Source organism: Ochotona princeps, chromosome 5 (genome assembly GCF_030435755.1).
Source record: "Ochotona princeps isolate mOchPri1 chromosome 5, mOchPri1.hap1, whole genome shotgun sequence".
In the NCBI taxonomy this organism is placed as follows: Eukaryota; Metazoa; Chordata; class Mammalia; order Lagomorpha; family Ochotonidae; genus Ochotona; species Ochotona princeps.
Genome location: NC_080836.1, coordinates 64,322,354 through 64,341,153, shown reverse-complemented (window position 1 = coordinate 64,341,153; position 18,800 = coordinate 64,322,354). Strand labels below are relative to the sequence as shown.

The following is an 18,800-nucleotide window of genomic DNA, read 5'->3' as shown; positions in this document are numbered from 1 at the left end:
CAATATTGACTCTTAACACAAATGGCCTGAACTCACCAATCAAAAGGCACAGATTAACGGAATGGATCATCAAACAAGATCCAACTATCTGTTGCCTACAAGAGACACATCTAACCAGAAAAGCCTCTAAGAAATTTAAAGTGAAGGGATGGAAACAGATATTTCACGCCAATGGACGAGAAAAAAGGGCTGGGGTAGCTGTCCTAATTTCAGATGATATAGACTTCAAGCTTACAGACATCAAAAAGGACAGAGAAGGACATTATATATTGGTGAAAGGATTGATCCATCAGGAAGCAATTACCATCGTGAACATATATGCACCAAATCCCAATGCGCCTAGCTACGTGAAGCAATTACTTACAGACTTAAGGGGAGACATAGATATGCACACAATAGTAGTGGGTGACCTTAACACCCCACTAACAACAATAGACAGATCAACAAAACAAAAACTCAACAAAGAAACAACAGAGCTAATACAAACAATAGAACAACTGGACTTGGTTGACATTTATAGAACTTTTTACCCTAAGGCCACAGATTATACATTTTTTTCAGCAGTGCATGGCACCTTCTCCAGGATCGACCACATGATAGGACACAAAGCAAATCTAAGTAACTTCAAAAAGATAGGAATCATACAATGTACCCTCTCAGACCACCACGGAATGAAACTGGAAATCAGCAATTCAAAATGCCCAAGGAAATACAGAAATTCTTGGAGGTTGAACAATATGCTATTGAACGAACAATGGGTCAGAGAAGAAATTAAAGATGAGATCAAAAAATTTATGGAAACCAATGAAAACTCTGACACAACATTCCAAAACTTGTGGGACACAGCCAAAGCAGTGCTACGGGGTAAATTCATCGCAATTGGAGCTCATGTCAAGGCCCAAGCGAGGCGCCAAATACAGGAACTAAACACACACCTCCAGGAATTGGAGAAGCAACAGCAGATGAGCCCCACACACAACAAGAAACAAGAAATCATCAAAACAAGGGAGGAAATCAACCATATAGAAATAAAAAAAACCATACACAAAATCAATGAATCAAAAAGCTGGTTTTTTGAAAAGATAAACAAAATAGACACCCCGTTGGCCCGACTGACAAAGAAAAAACAAGAGAAAGCAAGAATTAACAGCATCAAAGATGACAAAGGCAACATAACAACAGACATTGCAACCATTAAGAACATAATTAGAAATTACTACAAAGCACTGTACTCCAACAAATCAGATGACCATCAAGAAATGGAAAAGTTCTTAGATTTATACAACCTGCCAAAACTTACCCCAGAGGCAACAAACGACCTGAACAAGCCCATAACTGAAGCAGAGATTGAATCAGTGATTAAAGAACTCCCAACAAAGAAAAGCCCAGGTCCAGACGGCTTCACTACAGAATTCTACAAAACATTCCGAACAGAACTAACCCCAATCCTCTACAAACTCTTCAATATAATAGAAAAGGAAGCGACCCTTCCAAACTCATTCTATGAAGCCAACATTACCTTAATCCCAAAACCAGACAGAGATCCTACAGAGAAAGAAAACTACAGACCTATCTCTCTGATGAACATTGATGCTAAGATACTCAACAAAATCCTAGCCAATAGAATTCAAAAAATCATCCGACAGATCATTCATCCAGATCAAGTAGGATTCATCCCTGGAATGCAGGGATGGTTCAACATAAGGAAATCCATAAATGTGATACACCACATCCAAAAACTGAAAAACAAGAATCACATGATAGTATCAATAGACGCTGAAAAAGCTTTTGACAAAATCCAACACCACTTCCTGCTAAAAACCCTAACCAAAGTAGGCATAGATGGAAAAATCCACAACATAATCAAAGCAATATATGAAAAACCCAACGCCAGCATCATACTGAATGGAGAAAAACTGGAACCCTTCCCACTAAGAACTGGAACAAGACAGGGATGTCCACTTTCTCCACTGCTATTCAACATAGTCCTAGAGGTACTTGCTGAGGCCATAAGACAAGAAAAAGAAATCAAAGGAATCCAAATTGGAAATGAAGAAGTCAAACTTTCACTATACGCAGATGGCATGATTCTTTACATAGAAGAGCCAAGAGGCTCAACACAGAGACTCCTAGAACTTATACGAGAGTTTGGTAGTGTGGCAGGGTACAAAATTAATGAACAGAAATCAACAGCCATAGTGTATGCAAACAACCCCAAGTTGGAAAAAGATCTAAGCAGCAAAATACCATTCAAAATAACAGAGAAAAGTATGAAGTATCTGGGAATTAACCTAACCAAAAATGTAGGAGACCTATTTGAGGAAAACTACAAACCACTTAAAAAAGAAATTGAAGAAGACCTCAAAAGATGGAGTAACATCCCATGCTCCTGGATAGGTAAAATCAATATCATTAAAATGTCTATATTGCCAAAGGCGATATATACATTCAACGCAATTCCAATCAAACTGCCCAAAACATTCTTCATGGAACTGGAAACAATGATCCAAAAGTTCATCTGGAAGCACAAAAAACCACGAATAGCCAGAACCATCCTGAAGAACAGGAAGTTAGCAGGGGGAATCACAGTTCCAGACCTCTGGACATACTATAGGGCAGTGGTTATCAAAACAGCGTGGTACTGGCACAAAGATAGAGAGGAAGATCAATGGAGCAGAATAGAATCACCAGACAGTAATCCACATAGATACAGTCAATTAATCTTTGACAAAAAGACAGACAACAATCCAAGCAAATGGGAAGGTCTGTTCAATAAATGCTGTTGGGACAACTGGTTGATAGCCTGCAGAAACAAAAAGATAGACCCACATCTCTCACCATACACTAAGATCAAATCTAAATGGATAAAAGACCTAAACCTACATCCAGAAACCTTCAAACTGTTGGAAGAAAATGTTGGAAACACACTGCAACACTTAGGAGTAGGCCCTCACTTCCTAAAAAAGACTCCAAATGCAGTAGAAATCGAGTCCAAAATAAACAATTGGGACCTCATCAAACTAAGAAGCTTCTGTACAGCTAGAGAAACAATCAACAAAGTAAAAAAGCAACCCACAGAATGGGAGAAGATCTTTGCGCACGACATAGGTGACAGAGGGCTAATTTCCAGAATATACAAAGAACTACAAAACAACCAAAATGTCAAAACAAACAAGCCACTCAAGAAATGGGCACAGGAAATGGGCAGACATTTCACAAAGGAACAAACCCAAATGGCAAACAAGCATATGAAAAAATGCTCAAGCTCCCTGGCAATAAGGGAAATCCAAATGAAGACAACCTTGAGGTACCACCTAACTCCAGTAAGGATGGCACACATACGTAATACCACCAACAATTGTTGGCGAGGATGTGGGGAAAAGGGAACCCTTCTCCACTGCTGGTGGGACTGCAGATTGGTACAACCTCTATGGGAATCAGTTTGGCGAATACTCAAACAACTGAAAATCAACATGCCATATGATCCAGCAATAGCACTCCTAGGGATTTATCCAAAACATCTCCTACTCAAGAAACCAACATGCACGTCAATGTTCATAGCAGCACAATCTACAATCGCAAAAACCTGGAAGCAGCCAAAATGCCCATCAATAGAGGACTGGATAAGGAAGCTATGGTTCATCTACTCTATGGAATACTACTCAGTTATTAAAAAAAACGAAATGCAGTTCTTTGTGGACAAATGGGCCCGACTGGAATCCATCATGCTAAGAGAAATGAACCAATCCCAAAAGGTTAAATACCACATGTTTGCCTTAATCTGAGATGAAAAGATGACAACCTGATAGTACCTGTATATTGTAATATTATTGCAATCTCTAACAACCTGTATCCAATACAATAAGATAATGCGATATAATCTATAAACCAACAATTAATGTCAGAATACTTAAGATATACATCGAAAAACTGTAAAACCTACTATACCCTCAATACGTTATGTTAATCCGTAATGGGGGGGAGTGCAGGGAAGCCTTTCAGGACCATAAAAAGAGTGAGGAAAAAGTATAATATAGCCTATCATGATCAAATCTGGTAATTCATAGACAACAGACTCAAAGCAGCACTAAACAATAGTAAAACTACTATACCAATGCATGAGGGGGGAATCGGGTACGATCCTGACAACCTCTTAACAGGAGGTCATGTGCGTGGAGCAGGGGGGCACTCCAGGGTAGAGCAGATGGCAAGGAGAAAGCCTGGATCCCAACCATGAAGACTCCCAGACCTTCACCACAAACTGTTAATACGAGCAACAAGTACTATATCCCAACTGCCAAGGAGGCCACAGGGAATTGGATGCCCTCGGAGGCCGAGTACTCTGAGGTCACCCACCCCTAACCGGAGCTCCCGCAGGGGATGGAAGAAGTCCAAACACTACTGCGCAGAAACCAACGTCATCGGAAAGACAACCAGAAGCCCTGAGCGGTCCGCAGAAACAGAAGAACAATAAACGTCCTTCTGGACCAGGGAGGAGAGCTTTCTCTGGACCGAGCCTGGCTCCACCTCTGGACCCCCACCCTCCCTTGCAATGACCATCAGGATCGCTCCGAAAACCCCTCACAGCAAACAAACAATCATACAAACTAAAAAAAAAACCTAAAATAAATAGACAAACAACAAAAAGTAGAGCTTGAAATCTGACAGGAAAGAGCTGGCATGGATTGGCTAATGCCTCGCTGGGTAGGACACAAAGATTAGTCACTCCTTACCATGGTGCTGGGGACTTTCCTGCACACCCCCCCCCCAAAAAAAAATGTTCTGCACCTTAAATGCTGACAAATGTCTTGTTAGAGTTACAAGCCAGTCTAGATTATCCTAAAATCTGCCAAGATCAGTAAAATTATACTTCAACACAACAAATGGCTAAATACTAAAATGAAATAGACACGAGACAGCTGAATGGTACCTTATAGCCATTTTAAGGTATATAGCAGCTGGTCCTGTGTATGAACTAAAATTGAAATGTCAATGAGCTAATCATAGGTTGTGGTTAAGAACTTGCTTCTTTTTTTTTTTGTTTTGTTTTGTTTTGTTTTATTTTGTTTTTTTTTAACATACTGGTTACGCAAAACCTTGTCAATTCCATAATGTTACAAATTACTGTTAATGTTATATTGAGACTCTTAATTGACTGGGATGATATGCTACCAGCTCTGACTTTGGACCAGAAATGGTCTCCCCAACAAACTGTTCAACCCATCTGGACAATGAGTAGCTGGACTCTTTGCTGGGTATATGTTTGCAAGGAAAGAATCTTGATGGAATTTGAACTGTAATACTGCATCAAGGTGGAGGAATCCACCAGGGGGGAGGGATGTGGGGAGGGGTGGGGGGATTCCCAGAGCATATGAAACTGTCACATAATGCATAATAATTAATAAAAAAAATTAAAAAAAAATAGTAAATGAAACTTAGTATGACAGAAAATTCATCAGTTAATATATGGTGACCAGTAAGGACAGAAGATAAGGTTAGAATTCTTAATACATACGAAAATAGTTAATGTTCCCTAACCATCACTTTTTTCTCTTGCATAACTACAGGCTACCAGCAGAGTTGATAAAACACAGAAAGAATCTACCTTTGTCTATATCTACAACACCTCTACAATAACATGGGAGAAAGTGGTGGGAAAGGAAACTAGGGAGGGAGGAAGGGGATGGGGAAAAGAAGGGATCCCATACCTACAGACTGTATCATATAAAATAACAACACCAAATACTCTGCAACTCCACAGGACATCTGTGATGAGTGCCAATTATGGAAACATTTTTGTTTTGTTTTCTTCACCTTCCTTAGACCATAAAGTCCAATAGCTTCTTATGTAAACATATGTGCTAAGATGGAAATGACTATAGCCAAAGCAAATGTAATTCTGTAAAATGACATTTTTCTAGGTCCTGTTGGTCAAGAGAGGCATGGGATAAATGCTGTACCTTATTCTCCAAACAGAAACTCTGAACAATACATACTCATGACACAGAATTACCACTGGATAAGCCACAATGCAAAAGAACCAGGTCAAATTGAGCCACTTAAGAATATCTCCTGCAGCTCACCAAATAGTCAAGAAATCCACAGTTCATTAGGACTTTATAAAATTAATTCTGTGATAAAAGAATATAATTCTTAACGTGCTAGCTACAAATTATTTTTGCAGCAAAAGCTTGCACACTAATAGTTGCTTTGTTTCCTGCATTTCAGTTATAGTTTACAAAGACAGCAACTAAAAATTGCTATTTTGGCATCAATTCTGAGCTATTTTCAAGCATATTACCTTAATTCTCAAAGGATTGATCTCCACATCTGAAGTGCAGTTCATTGGCCCATCAATGTCATAATGAAGAATGTACAATAAAGTATTATTGTTATATTTATAGGGCCACTGGAGGTTTAGCATTGCCTTGCTGAATGAACTTGGACCATTGTTTCTCAGCTAATAAGGGAGAGAAAGTGAAAATATCATGAGCAAAAAGTTCATTCTAGAACCTTTCCCTTATGTCACATCTAGAAATTATACACTAGCAACAAGATTTGACTTTCCATTGTAAGGTTCTAATATTACAATCAGACCAATAATATGCAAAAGAACTGAAACTCAACATTCATTTACAAATTAGTGTGATATGAAGAAGAATGTGCAAGAATGAAAATTTATAAGAGAGACAAAAATACTTTAAAACTCACAAATGAACAACAAGGAAAATTTTCTTCCTAAAGAAATATTGATTAGCTGTTGCAAGATCTGGGGCTGAGAAAATGCCTGGCAGGGGACCTGTGGGCACTCCCCTGCCAGGCTGTTCTTTTTCACTGGTGATCACAAGAACTAGGGCTGGAAATAGGCGAGGCTGGACAAGGCAAGGGCACCTGTCGGCACACATGAGGGCTGGGTCTGAAGGATGGAGTGGGTTGAACCAAACCACCGTATCCACAAGTGTGCATGAGAACCAGCTGGGGTACAGGCTTGTCTGGGCTGGGCCACAGCAGAGGCTGATGATACAAAAACTGGGCTGCGGCAGGCCTGGGAAGGGTTATTGGCAGTCGCTCCAGACTAGGCCATGGTACCTGCTGGTGTGCATGAGAAGTGGGTCTGCAGTGGGCTGGCTGGCCTGGGCTGCAGCACCCTTCGGTTTGTATGAGAAGAGGCTGAAGCAGAACTGACCATGCAGATACATCCATCAGCCTGTGCGCTAGCTGGTTAGGTGACAGACCACCTGATCCGGTACTGTCCGGCACACACAAGAGTCAAGTAGAAGGTTACTCCAGGCAAGGATTTTTGGGGGACTTCTGAACTAGACTACTGGACTCAGACCCTGCCACAGGGAAGAATCATAGGATTTGTGGTCCAACCTTGGAGCATGTATTGGGACTGACCCTCTTCAGTTGCTAATGCCTGTGCAGTGGACCGCATGTCCAGATATACACAGGGGACATGACAGCCAGCTCATGTAGTCCAGCAGAGGACGTCAACTGCCTCATCAGAGGATGGAAAGCAGCACAGGTTAAACAATTCTGGCCAAGCTCTGTAGCATGTCCCTGGGTCTATGGATGCACCAAGATAGACTTTGTCAACCAAAAGACTTTGGTAAGATTTTCTCAAGCCTGGAGCAACAAAACCAACAACTTCTCAGAACTATCAAAACCATTCAAGCAACACCCTTGGAATACTCTTCCCACACAGGGGTCTCTAAGGTGTCATCAAATGACTGTCCCCCACCCCTGCATGCTGATGTAGTTTGACAGCAAGGGGCAGCCCCCTCCCCTTCTTCCCCTATGGACAAGGAGGGAGAAAAAAACTGTCCTACCTACCTTCTTCAGTACCTGAACCTCCCCGATCCTAATCAGAGGCCCACATGGGCATGCATCCTAACTGCAGGCCCACATGCATCCCTCTCAACTATGTAAACAATATTGAAATGGAAACACATTTTTTAAAAATTATATTGATATCTTCTAGGAATAGTTTCAGTTTTTACTCAGAACTGCAACGTGTACAACAGAAAATAAACAATGTTCTATTTCTCTTATTCAAAAACTATCAGATTTTAAATCATATCTTCTTTAAAAAGAGAAAAAACAAAACACAAATTATAAGCTAAATTTGTCTGATAAAAATGAACTTACAAATAGGGAAGATTTTCAAAGAAACCTCTGATACATATGTGAATGGTACACAGTTTACATTAAATCTACACAGAATTATTTTTTAAAATTAGCTCAGCCATTCTTCTCTTTGCCGGCTCTCTCAACATGGTTTGGTTAAATCTAAAAGCTACAGACCTCATAGATGTGCTGAACAACTGGTCCAACATCTTCTTCTGTCTCAGGATTCTCCTTGTGTTCCCAATTTGGAATTGGAAGAAAGATATGGTCGGGACTGGAGACTCTACAATGATCCAAGAAAACCTAACATGAGTATCTGAATGGCACAGTCAATCTTCAAAAGCATCAATATTCAAAAAGAAAAAAAAATAAAAATAGATTTTTAAAATAAACAACTAGTAAATGCACACATGTACAAAAACTATCTTAACCAATTTTACTTTAAACAGGTGAACAGAAAATAAATGTGGGGAGGGACATCTGTTGTGGTACTGAAGGTTAACGTCATTGCCTGATATTGTGGCAACCCTTACGAACAGGGCAGGTTTCAGTCCCGAGTGCTTCACTTCCCATTCAGTGCCTCAATGAAGGTTCTGAAAAGGCAGCAGAAGACAGACCAAGTGCTTGGGCCGATCCTTCCCATGTGAGAGACCCAGATGTGGCTTTTCAGACTCCTGGTTTTGGCCCTTGCCTGGCCCTGGTCACTGAACTTTTGGGGAGAGAGTTAAGAGATGGATGATACCTCTCTCTGTCTCTCCCTTTCTTTCCACCTCTTAAATAAATAAATAAATAAATGAATAAATAAATAAATAAATAAATAAATAAATAAATGTCTCTGAAGGAAAAAAAGAGAAAATTCTTCTGAAAATTCAATAAATTCAGCTTGTGCCTAGTGCCCTGTCTTATCCCGTCTCAGAGTAAAGCCAACTAAACATCTGGAGCTTTGGAGCACAGTTAATACCTTACATCTCTAAAAGAGGCTATAGCCTAGTAGCTACTTTGAAAAAGTAATCATGAGAATAAAACATTTAAATTCTTAATCACACTGACCCTCTTATCTCAACAGCAGCTAAAACGGCAAGATCCACTTTGTAAGATACCATCGGGCTTACTCTGTCAAAAAGATTGGAGCTGAAAAGGAAATAAAATATATTTAAGACTGAAATGAGTATAATCATCATCAAAATAATACAGGAATAAATCCAGTTATAGTAAAAACAAACAAGTTAACAGCAAAAAATACACAAATATGGGATAAAAAATAACTTAATTACAAGATGTTTTATTTCTTATTTTTTAAATTATGCCTTACAAACCCAAAACTGGAAGAATCATTATTACACAAATGTAGATTTTTTAAAATGCTAAAATTTTTAACTTATGTATTAAGCATTTTACATACTTGTAACAAACACTTTCTTCCATAGTTATAACTTAATAAAGTTCTTCTCATACCTTTGAATTTGTAAATCAAATTTCACAGAAGTATCCATTTCTGATTGCTGGTGCACACTGAAACGAAGACCTGCTTGGAGCTGAATGGGAGAAGAAAAGATAATAATGTTAGCCAGTGTCTCATTAGGAAAATTACAAATCCAATAGTGAAAAAAAAATCTAATATAGGATTTTTTGTTTTTTCTTATTATTTAAGATTTATCATTGGTTATTTGAAGGGCAAAAGAGTCAATCTTCCATCCACTGGTTCAATTCCCAAACTGCCACAACAAGGAAGGCTGGCCCAGACGGAAGCCAGGAGCGTCAACTCGGGTCTACCACATAGGTCATAGGGGCCCAAGCACTTGAGCCAACTTCCACTGCTTTCCAAGGTGCATTAGCAGGAAACTGTACAACAAGTAGAGCAACTGGAAGAGAAACCAGTAAACATACTGGATGGCAGCATCATAGGCAGCAGCTTAACCCACTATACCACAAAGCTTGCCTAATGAAATAGGTCTTCCTGAGCTTACAGCAAGACTGAGCTTGGATAACCCATTTCCCACTGAGTCTCTTTAAGACACGTAGGCCTCCCATCCAAGTACTAACCAGGCCCAACCCTGCTTAGCTTCCGAGATCAGACAAGATCAGGCGCGTGTTGGACTCTATGCTTGGCAAATACTTGCAGGGAGGGAATTTTAACTGAACTTGAACTATGGTTATGCAGCGGGGTGGAGGAACCCACCATGGGGGGAGGGTGGGGGGAGAATCCCAGATTCTATGTAATTACAACACAATGTAATTAATGAATAAATTTAATAAAAAAAAAATAAGCCAGCTGAACTGAAAAAAAAAAAGACACCTAGGCCAATCCATAAATTTATAAATGTATATATGTAAATGTATTGAAAAGGCAACATAACACAAAAGCAGAGTAAGAGCGAGACTAAGAGAGATCTCTTCCTAACGACAATCTCCTATCCCTTCCCTAAGCCTCCTCTTTCCTCCCCTGCCCTATCCTTCCCTTCTCTTCCCTTCTTTTTTGCTAATCACAGTTAACAATTAAAACATTAAAGATCCTCCTGAAAGTAAATGTGATCCAAAATCCTGGACAATTGGTAAGAAGAAGTGAATAACTGAACTGTGTTAGCAAGTCAAAAAAGAGGAAAGGAATTGATATAAGAATCTGATGCAGGGGCCGGCATGGTGGCTCCATAGCTTTATCTTCCACCTGTTGGGCTGGCATCAAATATGGGCACCAGTTCATATCCCAGCTACTCTACTTCCAACCTAATTTCCTGAGAAAGCAGCAGAGAATAGCCCAAGTCTCTCATGTGGGAGACCCAGAAGCTGCTCCTGGCTTCGGACTGGCTCAGCTCTGGCTTTGTGGCCATTTGGGGAGTGAACAAAGTATGTAAGATTTTTCTCTGTAACCCCTATTAAAATAAATAAATATTTACAGAAAAAGAAAAAATCTGGCTTAAGGAGGCATGAGTCATGCCTGTATGGAGAGCACGTTAAGCTTCCGTCTGTTACAACAGTGATAGTATAAATCCTGGAGGCTCTACTTCGGACCCACTTTCCTGCTAATGCACCTGGAAAAGCAGTAGAAATTGATGCAAGTGTTTGGGTTCCTGTCAATCACAGATGGAGCTCCAGGCTCCTGGTTGTGGCCTGACACAGTCCTGGCTGTGAGGCCATATGGAATGTTAACTAGTCTCTGGAAATTCTTTTTTCCAATTCTTCCTCTTTTTCTGTCATTTTGCCTTTCATATAAGCAAGCAAATGAACAAATAAATAAATAATTTCTTTAAAATGGGGAAGCCATGAGAATGGCCAGAACCAGAATTTCTTCTCTTATAACCTTCAAACACCAAACATTCTGAAGTCTACAAGTGGAAAACTGAGATCTTTAAAGAAAATAACTGAATCATAAGGTATTGGAAAGAATGCTTCCAGCAGAGTCTTATACAAGACACATTCAAATTGTATTCCTGGGACAGATACTCGGTTTTGGTACAGTGATCAGGACACTGCATGAGATTTCCATATCCCACACTAAGTTCTTGGGTACAATCCTAACTGTGCTCCGACTCCACCTTCCTGCCTGTGAGCACCCTGGGAAGCAACAGACAACTGCTTACATAGCTAGACTCTTGGCTTTGGTCTGGGCAGGCCACAGTTTTTGTGACCATTTGGGCAGTAAACCAGCAGCCAGAAAATCTCACTCTGATGCTGTCTTTCTCTCAATCTGCCTTTCAAATAGAGATGAAAATACATGAATTTTTAGAAATGGTATTTCTTGAGGACCACCTCCCACTTCAGTAAGCCAAGACCTGACCATTCGGAATAACATGGGACCAGCTATACTGAAGGAGCTATCAACAATAACCAAAATGCTGGAGTGGATGAGATCAAGAGCCAGCTGACTTGCAAACTAAACATGGACTACTGTGGGAAAAAATGGAACTCAAGATATTTTGCTCAATTCCTCTTTCCTAAGCTAGCATACACATAAACATAGTGACTTTTAATGAAAATCACACTAAAAGCGACACAGAACATTAGATCTACATTAACACAGCTCTGAAGCACCAACAGCAATGTGCCATTAATTTAAATCCTGTGGTACAAGTAACACAATACACATTGCCCTTTGCTTCAAATTCTAGGAATCCGACAAGCGATATTTCATCTGTTCTTTTTTTTTTTTAAAGATTTATTCATTTTATTACAGCCAGATATACACAGAGGAGGAGAGACAGAGAGGAAGATCTTCTGTCTGATGACTCACTCCCCAAGTGAGCCGCAACGGGCCGATGCGCGCCGATCCAAAGCCGGGAACCTGGAACCTCCTCCAGGTCTCCCACGCGGGTGCAGGGTCCCAATGCACTGGGCCGTCCTCGACTGCTTTCCCAGGCCACAAGCAGGGAGCTGGATGGGAAGTGGAGCTGCCGGGATTAGAACCGGTGCCCATATGGGATCCCGGGGCTTTCAAGGCGAGGACTTTAGCCGCTAGGCCACGCTGCCGGGCCCTATTTCATCTATTCTTGAGAGGATGTGGAAAAGATGTGCTTCCTTCCAAACTCCTGTACTCCTATTCTTCCATGTGTGGGAAAAATGGACACAGTCAAGCCTTGTTTTGATCCTTGTTTAAAATCCTTACCCTAGGGCTTCAAATCCATTAGGTAACTCTATCTCACCTAAGAATGACAGTCCTTGTATTCACTACGTTAGCTTTGAGGACCCACTAAAATATGCATTACAAACAATAAATCTGGGCCTGATCTGTGGTACAGTGCATTAAACCTGCAGCCTCAGCACCCCTTAAGGGCACCAGCTCAAGGCCTGGATGCTTTTCTTCTGATTTAGCTTCCTGGCTAATGCACCTGGGAAAGCAGAAGAGAATGATCCAAATCCTTGGGCCCCTAGCACCCATGCAGCTCTAGCATCAGCCTGGACCATCCCCAACCAGCGGAGCCATCTGGGGAGTGAAACAGTGAATGGCATACCTGTCTCTGGCTCTCACTTTATATAACTCAAATAAATAAATAAATAAAATTTTAAAAATACATATGAAAATTACAAGGCTGGTGTTGCAGCATAGCAATTAAAAACACCACCTACAATGCCAACCTCTCTCCTATGGGCATTCACTTGTGTCCTACCTGTTTCATTCCCATTCCAATTTCCTGCTAACAACCTGGCAAAAGCAATGGAAGATGGCACAAGTATTTGTTCCCCTGCCACCCACATGGGAGATGTGAGTGAGTGTCCTGGCTGCTGGCTTCTGCCTGGTCCAGTCTAAGCAGTCGCAGCCATCTGGAAAGTGAACCAGCGGTCAAAAGATCTCTGTCTCTCCCTCTCTCCGTATAGCTCATTCAAACAAACAAACAAATTTTTCAAAGTAAATATCAAAGTTATAACTTGAAACCTTAGCCTAAATCCAAAGTGGGGAATGCCTGGCTCATAAGCTGAATACAGGCCAACTTGTAAGATAATTTTGTTGGGCTGTGGATGACATTATAAATATGCAAACGAACCTTGAATCCTCAACCCTGGTTTAATTCATGCTATTGCTGATTTATCAAACTACTGTCAAGCGTAGCTCTGCTAACATAGCATAATAGCAAAAACTGTTATTTCAATATTTTAATGAAACAAAACTCTAATTACTGAATTGTAAATCAAAACACATTTAAAGACACTCTTACGAAATTTTTATTCAAGAAATCACTACACACGAACCTAGAAAGAAGAGTGTGGTTCTATTTGTGGAGAGAAAATGCATTTGATTAAAATGCCTTACTTGGGTTCCGGCCTTCATTGGATTTCCCAGATCACACACCACCTGGCGGGTTTGGTTCTCTGTCTTAAATGCACAGGACAGTCTTGCTAAGGCCTTTGATGGATAAAGGAACAGGATGTAAAAAGGAAATAAATTTGTAACCAAAAAAGTAAATAAATAAAACACAGAAAGCATATGATTATAAAGTTGCTACATAACATCACAAAACTGGATTTTTTAAGTTTCTTTTTTAATGAAGCAAATTCATCTATTTGAGAAAAAATAGGAATAAGGAAGTCAGAATTGGGTAAAACTGCCACATAAATATGTAAAAATGTATCTGAAAGATCCCCAGAGGACTTAGACGGATGACTATATTGCCTCTGACAAGGAATTTGATGGACAGGCTCAGACACTTTATCTGCCTGACCTTGTTTTCAGACAGTAAGCCAGCAATTCTAAAAATGTAGCAACGCGTTGTAAGAAGTATTAGGCTTGAAAGGGATTACATAAGATAAGCAATCCACTGTCTAGCAGTGGAGCATAGGTAGAATGGCTAAGCTTGTGCTTCACTAAATAAGGGCTTGTTCATTAATGTTAGTAAGACCGGTGAGTGCATTTCAAAGAGGAGGTTGCTTACTTCACTATTTCGAACAACCCCGATGAAATCAGCCTGCGGCGGAATGGAAACAATGAGCTCAGCCTCGTAGGCACCTTCCCCTTGATTCTGAGCCCGAATAATCAATGTCAGAGGGTTGTCATCCCCAATATAGATCTTCTTTTGATCACTACAAGTAAAACACAAACCCAGACAGTGAAAAAAACATAGCACAGGGAGCATATGACTATTCAAAGAAACCAAACAGAAAAACACAGATAGCACTGACAAGCTCAAGAGTGCCTTGAGATATTTAAAGACTAATTCACAGCTCAATAGCAAATAGAATATAACATATTAGGTACAAATTCCGTGCTGTCTACTCAATGAAAGAAAACACTGATGCTACTATTATATACCAAGTGCTCACATCTAACTCTGCATGTGCTTAATTCTCAATTTTTTCTAACAGCAGATTAATCATTTGTCATGATTTCATAGGATTATCACATTCATGTAATATAACACAATAAAAATACTCCTTAGAATAGGTCTACAAAGAAGCATACCCTGAAAATAACATCATATTACGTTGTGGTACTACTCCATTCTGGACGGTATTAAGTCAGCCAATCTAAGCAATGAGTAAAAATATAGATGACACCTTAGGGTTTAAGGTGGATAATTTTATTATAGAAGATGACAGATTATCCTCCAATATCAGTACTTATCATTAAAATTATATTAGTGCTTTCAATAGCAAAATGCATCCTTTTACCTAAAAAGTCTCTGACTGCACTCTTCATTTTTATAACAAAACTTACCTCTGTACAGAAACTTCCAGCTTAGGTTTGCAGACATTGTCTTCACCACAATCAAGCAGAATATGTGCCTGGAAAAGATAAATTTATCTTTTTCTATATGGCAAAATAGTAATACAAACTTTATTTCAATGCATATATGTGGATATACCTGTATGTACATAGACTGATTTTTAAAAATACTTCTCAACATGTCTGTAAACCTAAATGTAAACAAGATCATGGTCACTTATTTTCACACACATTGGTGTAGGAGGCTGAGAATGAGAAAGAATATAGCATATAATGTAATTCTTGGGACTTTGTAGTTTTATCTCAAATTAGCTGTGGCATTTTGAAATATATCCTGAGATATTCAAGAAAATAGAGTTTAATCTTATTACATTGCTAGCTAGGCTTTGTGTTCTTAGCAAAATAAGCTCCCTAGTAGAGTGTTACTAAAATGGCTTTGGCCAATATCACACAGCAGCGATTCAGAAAAAATAAGGAAGAAACTGGATAAAATGGGGTTCAGTATGTTTGCTTTTATCTGTAAAGAAAAGAAAAGAAAGGAACTCAAAATGTTAAAATGATCAGGATACACAAAACACAAAAACTATCACCAGCACGCCAAGACACAGGCAGGAGAACATACCAGCTCCTAGAGTACAAAAAAATACAGAGGGGCCAGTGCAGTGGCAGAGCAGCCTACTGCTTCACTCCACCGCCTCTGACACTGGCATCCCATATGGGCACCAGCTCATGTCCTGTCTGCTCCACTTTGATCCAGCTCCTTGCTTATGATCTGGGAAAGCAACAGAAGAGACAGTTTAAGTTCTTGGAACTGTGCACCCATGTGGGAGACCCAGGAGGATCTCCGGGCTTCAGATCCACTCAGCTCCAATCATTGCAGCCATCTGGGGGGTGGACCAGCAGAGGGAAGACCTCCCTCCATCTCTGTTCTCTCCCTGCAACATCTGCCTTTCAAAAAAAGCAGTCCTTTAAAAAATTCAAAGAAGTGAAATATTAACAGGAAGCAAAACTTTAAGTAGGATTTAAAAGAAATATATAAATTAGGAAAATAAAAATGAAAATAAAAATTCTTTTATTTTTATTAGAAAGTCAGATATACAAAGAGGAGGAGACAGAGAGGAAGATCTTCCATCCAATGATTCACTCCCCAATGGCTAGAGCTGCGCTGATCTGAGGCCAGGAGCCCGGAGCCTCTTCCAGGTCTCCCACACGGGTGCAGGGTCCCAAGGCTTTGGGCTGTCCTTGACTGCCTTCCCAGGCCATAAGAAGGGAACTAGATGGGAAACGGGGTGGCCAGGGCACAAATCGGTGCCCATATGGGATCCTGGCACATGCAAGGCGAGGGCTTTAGCTAATAGGCTACTGTACTGGGCCCAAAAATGAAGCCATTTTTAGTTTGCACATTATTACAATCAAAAAGGTTTCAGGCCCAGAGGCAGATAAAACCAGAGAAAAGAGGATTTAAAACGAAAGAAAATACATGGAATCTTCTGTGGAAAAAACGTTTGGAAAATTTTAAGTTACAAGGGATGTGCTGTTACCGGGGGTGGGGGAAATAACTGAATTAGTTCAATTACTTAGACACAGCAGATGCTTCAAGCTTCAAGAAAAAAATGCATGACTGAAGAATTTAAGACGATTTTTTAAGTCATGCCAAGTATACATAACTATTCAATTTGTCCAGGAACAAAGTATGAATTCTGCAGATAATAAATGAGTGCTATGGTGTTATAACACCCTGAGCTGGTGTTACAGATTAATTATCTGAAGTGGGATTCATATATATATATATATATATAATATCAACAAAATTTTGATAAAGTGCTATTTGGCTAACTACCGCTCTTCAGGAAAGAAAAAGGACTTAGCTGGCATGATAGCAGCAACAACAGCAGTAAAACATGTTATCATCAAAGATAGGTCCAGAAACAGCATAGCACAGAACAAGGTCTTCCAAGCCCAGAGAACCAAAGCTCTGCAACTAAATGCTAAATATCCTGCACAAAACGTGAACTTTCTGAGAGTATTTCAAAAAGTCTGGGGGCAAACTGCATTGAAAGAGAATGTGCGTTTTCCACAAACTTCAAGGATTCTCATATATATTTACAAAACTCTATTTACTTTCATTGCTTTCAAAAAGCAAAGAGAAAGAAGCAGAGAAATTATTCCATCCCTGAATCACTCCCTAATGGCTGCAACAGTGTAAAATAACTAACACTTGAAAGGCAGAAAAACAAAGACAGACTGAAAGAGTGGGGCGCAGACTGAAATGCAATACTGCTCTCCCTCATGGCTGGCTAGGACCCAAGAATTGGGGGTATCACCTGCCAACTCCAGGAGTTACAGCAGCAGGAAGCTGGGCTAGTACCCTCGTACTCTGACAAAGGATGTGGTATTCCAAACAGTGTCTTAACCACAACACCAAACACCCATCACACATATTTATCATCAAAGTATTGATCAACATAATATTGTGCATCCACCAAAAATTAAAAACATAAAAAAAGAACACAGAAATATTTATTATTAATGAACGCCAGTATTAATACACAAAATGAAATATGAAAGTGAATTTTTTAAATTACAGAAAACTTTTAAGAAATACAATTAGACTTATGCTGTTATTTCAGCATAAGTGCAAAAAGAACTGCAAAAAAAAAAAAAAAAAGACCAACTAATAGGAACTAAAAGGAAACGATAACCTGAAACTAGGGTACTAAGTAAACAGTCCAATGACGACAGAAATATAATCTAGAAATATGAATATGTAACTTGAAGACAGTGAAACATAGGCTATCCAACAGTATTTTAAATAAATGGGCTTACCCGGGATTTTCTGAGACTATAATACAGCATAAAATTTTATATTGTTTTACTTCCTCTTATGGAAATAATTATTAATGTAATACATATATATCTTTACCTGTATATTTCAATGCACATAAAGATACATGCTATTTAGTTTTAAAATATACACAAATGATAACACAGATTTCAAAAATGTTTACCCTAGGACTAAAATGCTGTACAAATAAATTGGTATCTTGTTATTTTCCATGAAATATTTTATTGTTTTCTGTATATGAAATAATACATCTTTCTACATTTCACTAAATTCTTATGCCTGAATAATTATCTGATTTAAAAATTCAGATCCATTCCCCTGACTTCTTTGACTAAACACTTACCAATATTATAAAATATTATAGGTAAGAACATGAATTATAAAGTCTTCAAAAATGATCAAAGTATGAAATTAATGGTAAACTGTGAAAGTACAGTACCTGTCGGCTAACGTTGGCAGGAGTGAATTGGTTAAGAATGGGTTGTAAGCCTGTTGCATCAGCAGCTGTTCTATAATCCAAGCGATACTCCATAAAAATAGTAATTGGAGTGAGTTTGTCTCTAAATTCAGATTCATCCTAAAAACAGAACATCTTGAGATTAATGAACACCAAGCTAAATCATCCTTAAAACTCAAATGCACGTCACAAAGTCAGCTCTACACCAACCAACACCT

The 18,800-nt window shown here is 39.3% G+C and overlaps 1 protein-coding gene across 1 annotated transcript in view; it reads right to left on the bottom strand.

The window, feature by feature from the left end:
• The window catches only part of ITGAV (integrin subunit alpha V), a 105,612-nt gene that overhangs the window by 8,537 nt on the left and 78,275 nt on the right, over window positions 1-18,800 (bottom strand). Inside the window, exons 18-25 of the mRNA XM_058664703.1 lie at window positions 18,565-18,702; window positions 15,272-15,339; window positions 14,490-14,637; window positions 13,871-13,963; window positions 9,583-9,662; window positions 9,178-9,258; window positions 8,305-8,410; window positions 6,302-6,460 (exon numbers count right to left, since the gene is read on the bottom strand). Of these exons, the coding sequence (XP_058520686.1) occupies window positions 6,302-6,460; window positions 8,305-8,410; window positions 9,178-9,258; window positions 9,583-9,662; window positions 13,871-13,963; window positions 14,490-14,637; window positions 15,272-15,339; window positions 18,565-18,702 (873 nt within the window). The remainder of the gene's footprint in view (window positions 1-6,301; window positions 6,461-8,304; window positions 8,411-9,177; window positions 9,259-9,582; window positions 9,663-13,870; window positions 13,964-14,489; window positions 14,638-15,271; window positions 15,340-18,564; window positions 18,703-18,800) is intronic.